Below are 17,015 nucleotides of genomic sequence, written 5' to 3'. Positions count from 1 at the left end.
CCCCACCTATTTGACTTAACTAGAACTTCAGCTCAAGTAAGAACTGTGACGTTTATGTTAATACTCCAATACAAAAGTTTTATTTTACCGATCAGATGTGCCCAGATCTGAATGTTTTGTAAGTTTCTTAGTGTGTTGGGACTGGGGACCTCACCCATAGATATATTCAGTTTTTTCACAAATGAACCCTATTATTATGCGTGGCCTCATGTCTATAGAGGTGCTATTCCTCTATTGTACTGTGCCTGCACAGGAATCCTCATGACTTGCCTTTCTTACTGTATATATTTACATTATTTCATAGTTTTTTCTAATATTTTATTTCATTTTTGTACATTAAACACCACTCAAAAATGAACTGTGAATAATGGATAAATCCGTGTATCCTACGTATAAATAGTTTTCCCTGTGAGATCATCTGCCATTTCCATGATTCCTTTAAATGTTTTCGGTGCTGATATAGCTCTCGATATTTCTACAAATTCGTCTTTATGCCTAATTAATGTATTTACATTAAAAGTAGAGACAAATTATAAATTGATGCTTCATGTACACTGCCAACTAATATATATATGTTCGTATGTTTTGCTGCTCATGAACGGTATTTTCAAGGCTATAGGAAAGCAAATGACGTGGTCACATTTTCTATAATGTTTTAAGACCAACATAAAGAGTTGTCTCAGACCGAATAAATATCATAATTTTTTTTATCTTCTAGAAAGCCAGCTCAATTACCTTTTTAAAGTGTTCTCTTCAGGGGATTCCACTTTTTGAGGGTTGCCAATAGATAAAGAAAAGGATCATGAATGCATAAATTGACTGGGAAATTAATGGAAAACTAGGCTTTTTACCGAACGATTTTCTGAATTTTACGCATTAATGATGTTTAAATTTTAATGATGTGTTTTATTTGTGATGACAGTTCCAATTGCAAAAGGGAATTGGTGACTGTCATTAGCAAGAAAACAAAGTGATTACGTTGCACTGAGTTGCTACAGGTTTTGTGGCAAATACAAAAAGAACAACAAAAGAAATCTTGCTATGCTATTGTGTATATATTAATTGTTTTTGTTCGTATGAAAATGGACCAAAAATCTATTCAATGCTAGAAAGACTTTCATTATCTTTAGCATGGTGTTATATTTTGAAGTTAGTGGTTGTCTGCTTAAACAACCCTCATCTATATGCCTACTACAGTACATGGATCTAATATGGGGCCCCATGCTCAAGAAGCTGGGGACCTGTAATGTGTTAACAGGATGTCAATAATAGACTTAAAGTTCATAATAACACCTTAAAGGGAACCTTTGACAACCCTAACCACTATAACCGCTATTCGAGAGACATTTTAGAACATATATATGTATAGCAGCAGTAACAAAGCATACCTTTCGAAAAAGAAGCTTTAATACTTGCGTCGTATGCAAATCACTCTCCGCTGGGCGTTTTCTTTAGCGGGCAAATGTCTTGTGATCTCAGCGTGAACCCCTCCATCTAGGATTGATTGATATCTCTAATGGCTCTGGCGTCATCCACTGTTCCCTGCAAAGGGAAGTCAAACAAGCCTAGATGGGAGGGGTTGCTGCTAAGATCACAGGACAATTGTCTGTTGAAGAAACGCCCAGTGGTTACTTCTAGAGTAATTTGATTGAAAATGTATTTTTTAAGGTATGCTTTATTAGTGCGGCTGTACATGGATATGTTCTGAAATGTCTCTCTAGCTCATATATAGTGGTTAAGGGTCGTCAAACGGATGACCGGTTCCCTTTAATGCCTTTTTTAAATGAAGATCAGCGGATTGCTGTGTGTCCGACTTCTGTCATTGATGGCACCAGGGGAATTTGTGGCTGAAATAAAGTATAAGGCCATGTTGACTACATATTTTTAGACTTATTTTGGAGCGTTAAACATTGGAATTGTGTGACAGAATACACTGGAAATATTCCTGCAAACCGCTTCCTATTGATTTCAATAGGAAATGTACTTTGTAGATCATATGAGCGTATTTATACACTGCTGAATTTAAAAAAGCCTCGTAAAAAGATGCTTTGTAAAATAGAAGGGACATATTACATCTTGAAGCGTTTTACAAGCTGATTTTTCCCATTGACACTTAAAAAACACTTTAAAAATACGCCTGAATATATGCCAAAAAACGTCTAAAATTATCGCCAAAAACGCCCGAATTCGAGGCGGTTTTCTTTTTAAATCAGCCTTTTATTTTTCAGCCTGAACATATGCCATGTGAACATAGGCTTACATGTTCCCCATTTGTTTTGTATGAGCAACCGTGCAGTTGCGGATTAAGTAGACCATAGGCCCTGGGCTGTTACCCAAACTTGGGCTCCCCTTCTCTACCGCCGCCCTGCCGCTCCGTAACTTTTCTTAACGCTACCTTTTTTTTTGCAAGCATTAACAAATGGGTATTATGATTCCCCTTGTCAAAGGGCTGTGTCCCCACATACTGACAGTCTCCAACCATCGCTGACCGTATTACACTGTACAGGGACCTATCCTTCTGACAAGCGGAATGGTAACACTCATTTGTCTATCAGTCCTGGGCTACACAAATACTTTTTCTAATATACAAGGATTTCCTATAATAAACGTGTCAGGGGAGGTGACAGATTCACTATAAATCCAGTGACTCACAGGTGACTTCTTATCAGATTCTAGTACTTTTTCTTCCTCCGTTTCTTCTCCATCCGGTCCAGACCTCATGATGACTTCTCCCGGCCATGACCCATTTCTGCAGAATTTACCACTCCGATGTTTTCAGCTCCTCACTTTTCCAACATCTCCACACCTATAAATGAAGATAACATTCTCATGGTGCCACACATTCTGTCCCTAAATGTAATAGCACCATACGCTGCGCCCCTGAATAAAATAGTACCAAACACTGTGCCCCTGCAGATAATGGTGTCAAACACTGTAAAGTAAAGCACAACATACACAGTGCCCCTGTAGATAGCGCCACATACAGCCCCTGTAGATAGCATCACACCCCCCCTTTAGATAGCACCACACACACACCCCTCTTTAGATAGCACCACACACACCCCCATTTAGATAGCACCACACACACACTCCTTTAGATAGGACCACATACACTCCCAGTAGATAGCATTACACACACACCCTGTAGATAGCACTACACACACATACCCCTGTGGATAGCACTACACACACATACCCCTGTGGATAGCACTACACACAAACACACCCCTCTGTAGATAGCACCACACACACACACACACACACACACACACACCCTGTAGATAGCACCACACACAGCCCCCCCCCCTTGTAGATAGCGACACACAGCCCCACTGTATATAGCAACACACAGCCCCCCAATAGGTAGCGCCACACACAGCCCCCCAATAGGTAGCGCCACAGAGCGCCCCCCCTATCGAGAGTGCCGCCCTGTAGATAGCGCCACAGAGAACCCCCCTGTAGATAGCGCCACAGAGCACCCCCCTGTAGATAGCGCCACACAGCCCCACTGTATATAGCAACACACACACACCCTGTAGATCGCATCACACACAGCCCCCTATAGATAGCATCACACACAGCCCAGCTATAGATAGCGCCACACACAGCCCCCAATAGGTAGCGCCCCGAGCACCCCCTATCAATAGCGCCACAGAGCGCCCATCGATAGCGCCACAGAGCGCCCCCCCTATCGAGAGTGCTGCCCTGTAGATAGCACCACAGAGCAACCCCCCTGTAGATAGCGCCACAGAGCACCCCTCCTGTAGATAGCGCCACAGAGCGCCCCCTGTAGATAGCGACACAGAGCGCCCCCTGTAGATAGCGACACAGAGCCCCCCGTAGATAGTCTTACACCGAGCCCCCCCGTAGATAGTCTTACACAGAGCCCCCCCGTAGATAGCATCACACACAGCCCCCCTTGTAGTTAGCACCACACAGCCAGCCACCATTCATTTATAGCGCCAAAAGGAACTACACAACAGTCCCCAGCACGGCCCAGTGCCTGATGAAGGTCAATTTGACTCAAACGTTACACTTAGCTACTGGCATAAAATAAAAACAAAGAATATTTAATCTCCAATCTGTGTGCCGAATACTTCTTTACTCAAACCCCATTGTAAGTCAATGGGGTCATTCGGACGCAGTCAGTAGCAGTCATGTGACAGAACCACCTATATGTCGTGGTTTCCGTTACAAATAAATAGTGAACAGCGCCTAAATAGAACATGCGTTATTATTTATTTTTATTTAATTTGTTTAACTGTTGACTGGATTGTGGGGAAACATTCATTGGAGAAAGCTGAGGGATTTGGGGAAACATTCATTGGAGAAAGCTGAGGGATTTGTACAGATTTTGTGTGTATATCCTATTTTCTGCTTATGTTGTTTCATACCTTTTTTGTGTTGCACTTTATATTATTTCTTTTTTGTTTTCTTTATTCTTGCATGCTCAAAGTACAGTCTTCACAGTGGAGGGTAGCACGAGGAGCTTCTTTACAGCTCATCAGTCTTCCTGCTGCTGCTCCTCCTACCCTGTCTTCTGTTCCCTCTTCCTCATCATCTTGCTGGCCGCCATCCATAGAATGTCCCAGTGGTCGCACCTGTTGCCAGTACCTGCTGAAGATTCTGGTGTCACTATACATCTTCACTTTCATTTGTTCATATGTTGTGTTTCTTTCCATGAATTCCACAGCCAAGTGCACAGAAAACACAAACTCAAAGAGTCATTCGAGTGGATCCGATCCTTCTCACTCCAATCCTTCATTTGCTCAGTGTAAGTGTAGGAAACATTATGGGGAGCATTAATAGATAGGAACTACGTAGAAACATGTACAGTCACAGGAAAACAACCAGGAAGTGTCAAATACTACATATGTTAGCTTATTTTCTTACTAGACACTCTAGATTTGTCGAACAGAAGCATTACATTAGCCTATAGTTGTTTGGTAGAATATTTCTTTATTCTTGTTATATTACTGTACTGTTTAGTTGTTTTTTCATTAATGTCCACGTTTGTGTGTAAAAAGTATCCTAGATATTATAGCTTTTAAACCATAAACACAGTTTTTGTTTTTTTTTGTTTCATTTTAATTCTGCTATACATCATTAGATGTTGTCAGTTAAGATGGAATATACAATAGGACACAGCTTAAGACCCAAAGGTCATTGTAGTTTGTCATTTTCCATTAATCTAGTTAGTTCCAGAATTATTTTGACAGTGACTCAAATTTTGGCATTTTAGCGGTTTACCAAAACATATTGAATATACAGTTATATAATCCATATGGGTTTAAAGTGCAAACTCTCAGCTTTAAATTTAGGATATTCACATCCTAATTTGAGGAAGGGTTTAGGAATTACAGCTCTTTAATATGTAGCTGCCTCTTTTTCAAGGGACCAAATGTAATTAGACAATTATCTCAAAAGCTATTTAATGGGCTGCATGGGCTATTCCCTCGTTAATCCATCATCAATTAAGCAGGTAAAAGGTCTGGAGTTGATTCCAGGTGTGGCATTTGCATTTGGAGGCTGTTGCTGTGAACCCACAATATGAGGTCAAAGGAGCTCGCAATGCAAGTGAAACAGACCATCATTAGGCTGAAAAAAATGAAGAAATCCATCAGAGAGATAGCACAAGTGTTAGGAGTGGCTAAATCAACAGTTTAGTACATTCTTGAAAAAAAAAGACCTGGACGTCCACGGAAGACAACAGTGGTGGATGATCGCAGAATCCTTTCCATGGTGAAGAAAAATCCCTTCACAACATCTACCCAAGTGGAGAACGCTCTCCTGGAAGTAGGTCCATCAGTATCTAAGTCTACCATAAAGAGAAGACTTCATGAGAGCAAATACATAGGGTTCACCACAAGGTGCAAACCATTAATCAGCCTCAAAAATAGAAAGGCCAGATTAGACTTTGCCAAACAACATTTAAATAAGCCAGCCCAGTTCTGGACCAGCATTCTTTGGACAGATGAGACTAAGATCAACCTGTACCAGAATGATGGGAGAAGAAAGTATGGAGAAGCCTTGGAACGGCTCATGATCCAAAGCACACCACATCCTCTGTAAAACATGGTGGAGGCAGTGTGATGGCATGGGCATGCATGGCTGCCAAAGGCACTGGGTCACTAGTGTTTATTGATGATGTGACTGAAGACCGAAGCAGCCGGATGAATTCTGAAGTGTTCAGTGATATACTTTCTGCTCAGATTCAACCACATGTAGCAAGGTTGATTGGACGTCGCTTCACAGTACAGATGGACAATTACCCAAAACATACTGCGAAAGCAACCCAGGAGTTTTTTACAGCAAAAAAGTGGAATATTCTGCAATGGCCAAGTCAATCACCAGATCTCAACCCGATCGAGCATGCATTTCACTTGCTTAAGACAAAACTTAAGGCAGAAAGACCCACAAACAAGCAACAACTGAAGACCGCTGCAGTAAAGGCCTAGCAAAGCATCACAAAGGAGGAAACCCAGCGTTTGGTGATGGCCATGGGTTCCAGACTTCAGACAGTCATTGCCTGCAAAGGATTCTCTACAAATTATTTTAAAAAAAAACAACATTTTATTTATGGTAATGTTAATTTGTCCAATTACTATAGAGCCCCTGAAATGAGGCGGCTGTGTAGAAAAATGGTTGCAATTCCTAAACATTTCACAGGATATATTTGTTCAACCCCTTGAATTAAAACTGAAAGTCTACACTTCAATTGTATCTCAGTTGTTTCATTTCAAATCCAATGTGGTGGCATGCAGATCCCAAATTATGAAGATTGTGTCACTGTCCAAATAATTCTGGACCTAACTGTATTTCGTAGTATTATTATTTTTGTGGTTTTATTGAATTTTTAATCGGCTCAGTCATCAGTTTTGTCAGTTATGACAGGTTAGTTTTGTATCAATCCCAAGCAAGCATAAAATCACTTACTGTTCATTTTTCACTACATCAACTAGGAAGTTTAGTCCAAGGATCTACTATTTTTTTCTGTTAAATTATACATGTTAATATTACACTTTTTCCAGCCTTCCTTTAAAAAGTTTCTGGTAGGTATGTTGTTTTTGTTGTGGTTTTTTAGTTGTATTTTTTGGGGTAAGGCAAAAATCTATGAACCGGAAACGAATACAGGTCTTATATACATTTGCTAAAACTGTGTATTTACACACTTTTGGTTTTAGAAGTAAATATGCAGTTTGTGTATAGTATCTTTGCTTCCACTTTTGACATTCACACATTTTTAGCTACTTCATTGACATTGCTGGAGAATTTTGGCATGTTTCCAACATGGAAGTGTTGAATTTGATCAATATTAACCATTGATAAGTGACAACAGCTTTCTGAATAAAGGTGTTTCATTTTATCTAAACTATATGCTACATAGAACTAATAACCCTGAGGCAGATAGCAGACTTCAATGGCTAGTTTTGTATCTATGGCTATCCATGATGTTGGTCAGGTGTCATTTATGGAAGACAGACATTTTAGCAAGGTGGTGACCATGTATTAATCATCTGATCTTATTGTTTGCACCTGTTAGTAATAGTATTATTTTTTATTTTTGGAAGATGTATTTATTTATTTTGTGTCCTCTCCGCTGTCATTTACCTTTGTCATTCCCATTGAACTTTGTTCTTATATGGGGCTTTAAGCCCTTTTGCAGAAGCGTTTTAGGCCTACTAAAATAGGTTAGATTCATTAGAAAGACCATAATGTAATCAAACTTTAAAGCAACACCAGCATTTCACCTATTGAACTCTACTCACCCCTCACTGGCTGCTGCTGTCAGAAGTTCATTGCTCTTATCCCCTCTCCTAAACTCCTCCGACTGTAAATAACGGTCTGCAAACATTTTGCACCTTTTATGGTAATAATCCAGCAGTATCGTTCGTTCCTCTTCTTATGCCTGACCCCTGCCGAAACCTGGCCCACCCTGAATGCCCAAATCTCATCTGAGATAGTCATGTATGGTCTGATACCCTTCCCTGCTTTTTCCGGGTCTCAAATCTAGTTACTGCAAATGCGTCGCTATGGTGTCCCATTGTGCGCAAGCGCCGGGTTTCCTGTGTGCTGTGGGGAGACCAGGAGCTGTCAATCAAAAGTAAGGAGGCGGGGTTAACTTGAAAAGGCTTGAGGAATGAGGATATGACTCTTCAAAAGAAGATATGACTATTACGCTCATTTGCATACGATGCAGGAACACAAAAATATGGAATATTGAAGGTACAGAGCTACTTAGAAGACAATTCTAGGTTACATAAAAAAGATTTTTCACCCACTTCCACCAGGTATTGCTGGTTTAATAGGTGAAATGCTGGTAACGGGTTCACTTTAATGTAGATTGCAGATTTGTCAGATAATCCTAGAATTAGGATATGTCTTTGGTATAGGTAAATATAGTATTATCTAGGAAAAGTTATATGCTTAGTCCTTTTATGTATTTCAGGGATACAGATAACGGCTCAAGACGATCAAATAGATATTTCCATAATTTAAATAAGATTGCGTTATAAATTAAGAAGCCACCAATAATAATTAAATTAAAAACTTGGTTAATGGTTATCTGATGGAGAGGAATTGCTGCACGCTATAATATATATATCAAAATATATATGAGGACACCAATCTATGGCCATACATCAAATGCATATTATCAAAAATGTATTAACCTTTATTTCCAGTTTTTCCTTTTCTGTAACCCTCAATGTACTTAGGTTCCCTATCACTACATTATATTTAAAGACACTAAACCTATAACTGTTTTGAGATTGCTATAGTATTTATTTTACAGAACAGATTTATCGAACACCCATATCACCCAGGTGAAAAGTAACTACCCCTTTAATCTTAAAGAAGTTTTCCCACAACAGACATTGCTGGCATATTAAAAAGCCTAGAACATAGAAGCAACAGCTGTAGGTAACGTTAAAGTTCAGCTGCCCCAGTTGAACTACAACAACCCCAATTCTCTTGCCCCTTTATTTGAGGCATTGGTGCGATCCCAGTGGTTGGACCCTCTTTATCAGACATTAATGGCGTATCCTGTATATATCAATATATATTATTTTTTTGGCAGAACATTTTTAATTTAGCATTATTGTTAGATTTTTGTGTATTCTGCCACAGCATCACTATTGGCTTCAAGTCCTAACTTTGACTACTCCAGGTCAAAGCATCCATTTTGTTTCTCCTATGTCATTGAGATATACACAATGACTGGATGTTCAGTGCAGAACTAATGGACCGTTCAATAAAATCCATGGGAAGTTATACAACCATATTTGACAGCTGTGGTTTCTGTCCCTCATACTTTCTCATGAATCCTATATTTTCCCAGTCTTTCATATTGTGTAGTCTTGAACAACTAGGATCTAGATTTATGAATTTCTGGATAAGTTGTCCATATGCCCTTGCAGTAATTTTGGTAGGCCATTAATGGGAAGTGTTACCTCTATTCTAAGTAGTTTTATGTGAAATGAGTGGTTCATCCATGAATCCTATTAATGTGTCTGCATTAAAGAAGAATAACGGGCTGAAATTCTAAAACAGTGATGTTATTGATGGTAAGATGGTCCAACCAGTTATTACATTTAAAGGGGTTTTCCAGGATATTATTTTTTATTTTTTTTTAATCATGAAGAATAGGAGGGCATTTGTGTTTAAAAGAAAATCGCCAAAACTTCTCCGTGTGACACGTATTTAAGAGAGCCTACAGGGTGTCCCATATGTTGCACAGATGGTGAGGGGGGAGGGGACGTGTATAGACTTCAGCACTACAGCAAAGTTTACATGCAGCGGCACTCAGTTCAGTTGGTTCTAAAAGGAGGAGGATTTTTTGCATAAAAAAATATAAAGTTGAAAAACCTTATTATTAATGACTAAATATATCTTGGAAAACCCATTTAAGGGAGTCACATTTTACTTTAATGCAATAATCATTCAAACACTTTAATATGCGTTTACACAAGTCACTTTTGGCTAACAATACAAATATCATAAAGCATTCAGTCTTACAAATAAGCAACATTAGGAGGCACCTGCAGGGAACAAATACTTTTTTAAAGAACGGCATTGTGCGTATGCGCATGATAATTATACATTTCCAGTGCTGTATATAGAGTGTACACACATCCCAATCTCCTAGGAAGCCAGTGTAAGAGTAGTCGGAGGAAAACCATGCAAAAATGGGAGATCATAATGTACAAACTCAATGCCCCTGGTCAGATGTGAATTGTGTAGACTTGAAGTGCACAAGTTCCAGCTACTGAGCCACCCTGCTGTTTTCGCTGATAAACCAGGGCATGTGATGTAAGTACTGTGACGCAGCGCGGTTGTAGCATAATGGACGTGTGATGCAATATCAGATTTTTGTGTCTTTCAATTGAAACCTGTTTTTTGTTTAGCTCGCAAGCAGGAAATCATCAAAGTGACAGAACAGCTTATTGAAGCGATTAATAATGGAGACTTTGAAGCCTATACGTGAGTGTTGCTAGAATAATGTTTTATTTCCTAGTCTGCTTGTATGTATTTGACCATTGTGGAAGATGCATGCAAGAGTTTTTGAATATCTGTTTTCCTCTGCTGGTTTTGATGTGGGGTCAGTGGAATTGTGACATTTTCATATTCGAGCATCAATGATTGGAGAGCGACTTGCAGTGCTCAAATACAGGACAACTTCACAGATGAATAATTCTAAACGGACTGATATTGTTGGATCTGTGGGATGATAAATGAATACACACCTTGAAATAATGATCTCAAAATCGCCAGGAACATTTTTGGACAGAGTATATAGTGCTGCCAGAAAAAAAAAAGACTGCTGTCAGCCTGAAGTCTGAAGTGCTCATTATTCCTTCAGCGGCAGGATTTTGAACAACCGGATTCGGTCTTCTAAAGTGGATCTGTCACCAGTCTAGTCCGCCCTGTTTAAGGGCAGCATATTATGGGGACAGGTTTATCTTTGTTGGTCCAACATACAACACAGGTCAGGGGGGTATTTCATATGGCTATAGAAAAGATAGACCACTATAGCAAAAAAATTCACAGCAAAACTTGCATTTCTTAAAAGCTGAAGGGCAGAATATAGCGTAACTTTCACAAATAAATACCATTAGATGATGGATGATACAATAATGTGGTATTGGTTATAAAGATGTGTAAAATAGTAGTGTCTGGAGCATTTATGAAATATTTCAACTAAAATTATTATTTTATTTACAGAAAGATTTGTGATCCTGGCCTTACCTCATTTGAGCCTGAAGCTCTGGGAAACCTTGTGGAAGGCATGGATTTTCATCGATTTTACTTTGAAAATGGTGTGTGCTATTTCTCTTATAGTGGTTTCTACATTTAGATGTATTTTTATATTGCACTCATTGCATCCACTTGTAGACACAATACTTAATATATGTAATATCTATCTGCTCTGCAGACCGATGTGTCTCCATGGTTTCAGACAACCAATAAACTCTGTCTAGTCTGATACTTCAGCCATACTTCTTCCATCTGTTCCCTGCATTTTGCTAACCTGCAGACAGCAACGTTTCTTCATTTTTCATTTTAAATGATTTAAGGTCGTAGAGTTTGGTTCCCCTTTATCTTCACTCTTTATATAACTATTTTAAGATTGTTATATGTTTGTACGTTGCTGTTCCTTTACACAAAATGCACATATAGCTGAAGGCCTCATGCACATGACTGTGCTTTTGCAGCCCAATTTATCTGCATTATTGCGGACTCATTTTTTTTCTATGGCCCGATGCACACGACCGTGCTTTACATGGATCGGTGCGGGGACCACAAATACGGACCGCAAAAACTCAGGACATGTCGTTTTAGGGTCCGGGTATGCGGATTTACTGTACCAATACTTGTGAATTGTTGTGTATCTGTGAGTCCTCATGACACACGGATGCACAACAAGGGTTCTTTGTGATCCGGTGGACCACAACAAACCCGTGTTTTTTCCGATCACAAAACCAATGCGGTCATGTGCATAAGGCTGAAGATATTCTGACTGGTCAAACTCTTGTCCTGCCTTGCCATTGAAATACTTGTCCCTAATAACACCCTGCTAGACACTCGTATGATATTCATTGCATAGGAATTCTTTCTGCCTAGATCTTATTCATCCAAGGTTGATGAACAATAAGAGTTTAAATATCATAGAGTATTTGTACTACGCATTTAGGAAGCTGAACCTTTGTTTGTTGTAATGCCTTTATTTTTTTATTCTTAGCTTTATCCAAGAGCAACAAGCCAATTCACACTATTATCTTGAACCCTCATGTTCATTTGATTGGGGAAGATGCTGCCTGCATTGCCTACATTCGACTCACCCAGTATATGGATAACACAGGGCTGCCAAAGACCATGCAGTCTGAAGAAACTCGTGTGTGGCACCGACGTGATGGAAAATGGCAGAATGTACATTTCCACCGCTCTGGGTCACCAACAATACCCAAGTAAGGACCAGCTGATTGCATTCGATGTCCTTGAGACAGCAAGACATATTATTCTGACGAAATTGAGCATGGTATAGGTCAGTGGTGCATAACCTGTAGTAGATTACAGTTAGATACAATGACAGGTGATAGTGCTATTAGTTATTTTTATTTTTTTACCTGTAGCATGTTCCTTCTAAAAATGACCTAATTCTACATTTACCCCGTCCATTTCAAAGTCTGTCTCCTGCAATGGTGCTAGTGCTTTATGGTTTATTTTCCAATATACAAGACAAACTAGGGGCACTTTCATAAACGTGGTTCATATTTTATAGTGTGATATCTTGCGTTTTTATGACATGGTGCCTTGATGAAGGTTTAACCTTATCCATGTACTATTATTGAGAAATAATTGTTAAATGCAGTCGAGGTTTATGAACCAAAATGTAACCTATATATATATTTTACATCTGGTCAGGCTTCTCTTCTCCGATACTTACTCCAGTGTCTATCTCTTTTCCTTGTAGCTAATTCTAAGCCTTGCAAGCCTTTTATTGTAAACACTCAAGACAACTGGATGGTATCTTAGACCAACTGCATCCTTCCTTTGTGTCCTAATCACAAGTGTTTATTTGAGCACAGAATGTCTCCATGTGTAATGCTTTTGTGTGTTGTATTTTTGATATTTTCATCTCTGCCACACCTTACTAAGATCCCAACAATGGATGATTCTTGCTTACACTGAAAACATGACTATCCCTTTGTTTTGATATATTTGACTTTGCCAACTATTCAGCTGTTCTGATTAAAGTCGATACATTTTTACTCTTTTGTTTAATTAGATCACGTTAGATTATTAGTAGATGACTACGCAGTAAGTCCCACCACATTTATCCTATTACAGGTAATTCACTTGGAACACTTAAAGTGCTTTGTAATTGGCAAATGCAGAAATATGCCGTAAATGCTGAAAATTGTAACTACTGCATTATGTTCAGCAAGTTCGAATTTCTAGTATCGGTATCTATTGCGCATTTTTATATATACATAAATATATATATACCAAGGATTTGTCTAATTATTATACAGTATATAGATAACTATGAACGGGTGATGGATGGTTTTTGATAACAGACCAAGCAAAATTTTGCAATCAGGGTAATTTAGTCCTTAGACAAAATATGTATTTTTGTGTTATAGTCCCGAATTACAGTTTGGTTTCGATATTGTATGTTGTAAGGAATGTGCATTCTAATAGTTAGGTTATACAAAATAGCACGCAATCTACTGTACGTAAGAAGATAAAGAATTATCATAGTAATTACCTAGATCTTTATACTTATCCAATGTTTTGTCGCAATGCATATTATGTTAGCTTTATGAATGATATTGTAGGATGACGATGACATTTTTCTATAGCAGTTTAATTAAATATGCCCTATGTATGGTTTATGTTTCGTAGTCGTGTAGTTATTTACATCCTGCTACATACATCTGAATGTTAGAGTCCATTGCTCGGTTTCTCTCCCACGTGTGCATGATGGGACATTTTTTTATTTTATTTTCCTTTATTTGCCACACAGATGAATCTTTTGAATTTGTATTATTCCACTTTTGTGAAAATCATAATAAAAACCTATTTAAATTGTTAATGTTGTTGAATATATTGGATGTAATGCTAATATGCCTATGAGCATTTCATTTTCTACCATATGTAATCAAAATTGTTGAGCCATTTAAACCTGCCAATTCAATTCTGTGAAAAGAAATGACTTTTTTTTTCTGTACATCTTTAGTCTAAAAGTGGTTCCACTGTCAGCATCTAGATATAGTGTATGATGTAACGTTGTAATTTTTACTCTTCATTTATATATAGCATGGAATGCAGATATAGTACTGTAGATTAACCCTGTCTTCCACAAAACCATGTGAGAATAGGTTGCACTATGGTGGTTTTATTTTATCATCTTTTGTAATGTTGCAATATACTGTACCATTAAACACCATGTATATATTTCTTGCCATAAAATAACTGATGTAATTGAAATTACAATAAAATTGTGTTTTCTGTTGCAATTGTCGTGTTTGTAGTTTATCAACTTTTACATGTCATATAGGTTTTATTATCACTGACGATTGAACTATATTTTTCACATATAAACAGTAGGCACATAAGAAAAATGTGATATTAACCGCTTCCCGACCGCCCACAGTAAATTCACGTCTGTGCAGCGCCAACGTGAATTCACGGTGGGTGTTAAAAGCGCGATCCGGGTGTCTCAGACTAGCGCTGACACCCGGATCGCGCTGTTATCCCCTGCCTCTGGTCCCGGAGACATGATCGGGGCCTAATTGGTTCAGGTCCCGGTCATGTGATCGCAGGGAAAGTTTGTTGTAGCAATGAACTGGAAAGTTTGTGACTATAACAAACTGGAAAGTTTGTTGCTACAACAAACTTTCCAGAGGACCGATTGCGGGTGCTGCAATCGGTTATAAGGTAAAACCGGAGGCCATACAACAGCCCCCGGGTCTGCCATGCACGGCAGCCTATGAGAACCATCCGGAGGTCGGTCCTCATAAGCTTCCTGCCAGTGTGACTCTCAGCGTCACACTGACCATTTATAATACATTACACTACCTAGGTAGTGTAATGTATTATAGCAGCGATCAGTGCTGCAGGTCTTCAAGTAAAAAGTTTAAAAAAAAAAAAAGTAATAAAAATGTTTTATAAAAGAGTAAAACCAAGTTCTAAGTTACAAAAACAAAAATGCTATTTTTCCTATAATAAGTCTTTTATTATAGGAAAAAAAAGAAAATGTTAAAAAAAATAAGTACACATATTTGGTATCACCGGGTTCGTAACGACTCAAACTATAATATTATTTTTCCCGCACGGAGAACACTGCAAAAAAAATAATTAAAAAACCATGTTCGAATCACTATTTTTTGGTCATCAACCCTCCCAAAATATAGAATAAAAAGTTATCAAAAAGTCGCATGTACCAATAAAAACTACAACCCGTTCCGCAAAAAACAAGCCCTTACACAGCTTTTTTGACTGAAAAATAAAAAAGTTCTGGCTCTCAGAATATGGTGACACAAAAAATAAATAATTTTATCAAAGGGATTTTATTGTGCAAACACCACAAAACATAAAAAAACTATATACATATTTTATCGCCGTAATCATACCTACCCGCAGAATAAAGTAAAATGTAATTTATAGCGCACGGTGAACACTGTAAAAAAAAAAAAAAGACAAAAAACATTGTCAGAATTTGTTTTTTTGGCACTTTGTTGGCCAAAAAAAATCGAATAATAAGGGATAAAAAAAAAAAACATGTACCCTAAAATGGTACCAATGAAAACTACAGACTGTTCCGCAACGATTAAGCCCTCGCATGGCTCCGGTGGAGAAAAAATAAAAAAAAGTTCTGCCTCTCAGAATATAGCGACAGAAATTGTGCAGTGTCCAAAAGCTGATAAGATCGGGCGCCATTTATCAGTGCGACATCGGCCACATATCTGCGGATAATTTATTTGCCGAATTATTATACCCTCTTATTATGTCCTGATGCTCTCCGCACAGATTACATATGCTCCCACATTATAAACTGAAATACCAGCCAAACCCCAAACAGAACAACAACCAAGCAAACTTTGCGCTCCAAAAGCCAAATGGTGTTCCCTCCCTTCTGAGCCCCACAGCGTGCCCAAACACCAGCTTACGTCCACATATATGATATTTTATATCCGGTAGAACCCGCTCAACATTGTATGAGGTATTTGTCTTCAGTGGCACAAACTGGGCACAACATATTGTGCATTAAAATGGCATATCAGTGGAAAATTTAAATTTTCACTTTGCACCATCCGCTGAGCATTAACGCCTTCGCGCACCACGATTTAATAGCATGTTGTGGTGCGGGGGGTTATATATGGAGCGGGCTCATGCGCTGTGCCCGATCCATATTCTGCACGTGTCCGCTGTGTATTACAGCTGACACCCGGGACTAATGGACAGGAACAGCGATCGCGTTGTTACAGGAACCTGTAAAAATGATATTATACTGCAATACATTAGTATTGCAGTGTATTGTACCAGCGACCTAATGATCGCTCGTTCCAGTCCCCTAAAGGGACTTTTTGGAGGTTTCCACTGTTTTGGTACCTCAGGGGCTTTGCAAATGCGACATGACACCTGAAAACCATTCCAGCTAAATTTGAGTTCCAAAAGCCAAATATTGTTCCTTCCCTTCTGAGTCCTGCCCTGGGTCCAAACAGCAGTCTATTACCACATATGGCATATTGCTGTAATAAGGACAAATTGCTTTACAAATTTTGGGGTGATTGTTCTCCTTTATTCATTTGTAAAAATTAAACATTTCTATGTTTTTTCAGAAAAAAGTAGATTTTCATTTTCACTGCCTAATTCCACTAAATTCACCCAAAAAACTGTGGGGTCAAAATTCTAACTATACCCCTAGAAAAATTCCTTGAGGGGTGTAGTCTTCAAAAAGGGGTCACTTTTGGGGGTTTTCCATTGTTTTGCTCCCTCCAGGGCGTTGC

General features: G+C 38.6%; 1 protein-coding gene across 12 annotated transcripts in view; it reads left to right on the top strand.

Moving 5' to 3' along the window:
- Nucleotides 1-14,522, top strand: part of CAMK2D (calcium/calmodulin dependent protein kinase II delta) — a 265,790-nt gene extending 251,268 nt beyond the window's left edge. For all 12 annotated transcript variants that reach the window (XM_075860580.1, XM_075860576.1, XM_075860572.1 and 9 more), the window contains 4 exons: nucleotides 10,407-10,482; nucleotides 11,224-11,318; nucleotides 12,242-12,467; nucleotides 12,974-14,522. In XM_075860580.1, coding sequence (XP_075716695.1) covers nucleotides 10,407-10,482; nucleotides 11,224-11,318; nucleotides 12,242-12,467; nucleotides 12,974-12,977 — 401 coding nt within the window. In that variant the 3' untranslated portion in view covers nucleotides 12,978-14,522. The remainder of the gene's footprint in view (nucleotides 1-10,406; nucleotides 10,483-11,223; nucleotides 11,319-12,241; nucleotides 12,468-12,973) is intronic.
- The last annotated feature ends 2,493 nt before the right edge of the window (nucleotides 14,523-17,015 follow it).

The sequence above is a fragment of the Rhinoderma darwinii genome, chromosome 1 (genome assembly GCF_050947455.1).
Source record: "Rhinoderma darwinii isolate aRhiDar2 chromosome 1, aRhiDar2.hap1, whole genome shotgun sequence".
Lineage (NCBI taxonomy): Eukaryota > Metazoa > Chordata > Amphibia > Anura > Rhinodermatidae > Rhinoderma > Rhinoderma darwinii.
Note: the sequence above shows the minus strand (reverse complement) of the source record. Positions and strands in the feature narration are given on the sequence as shown.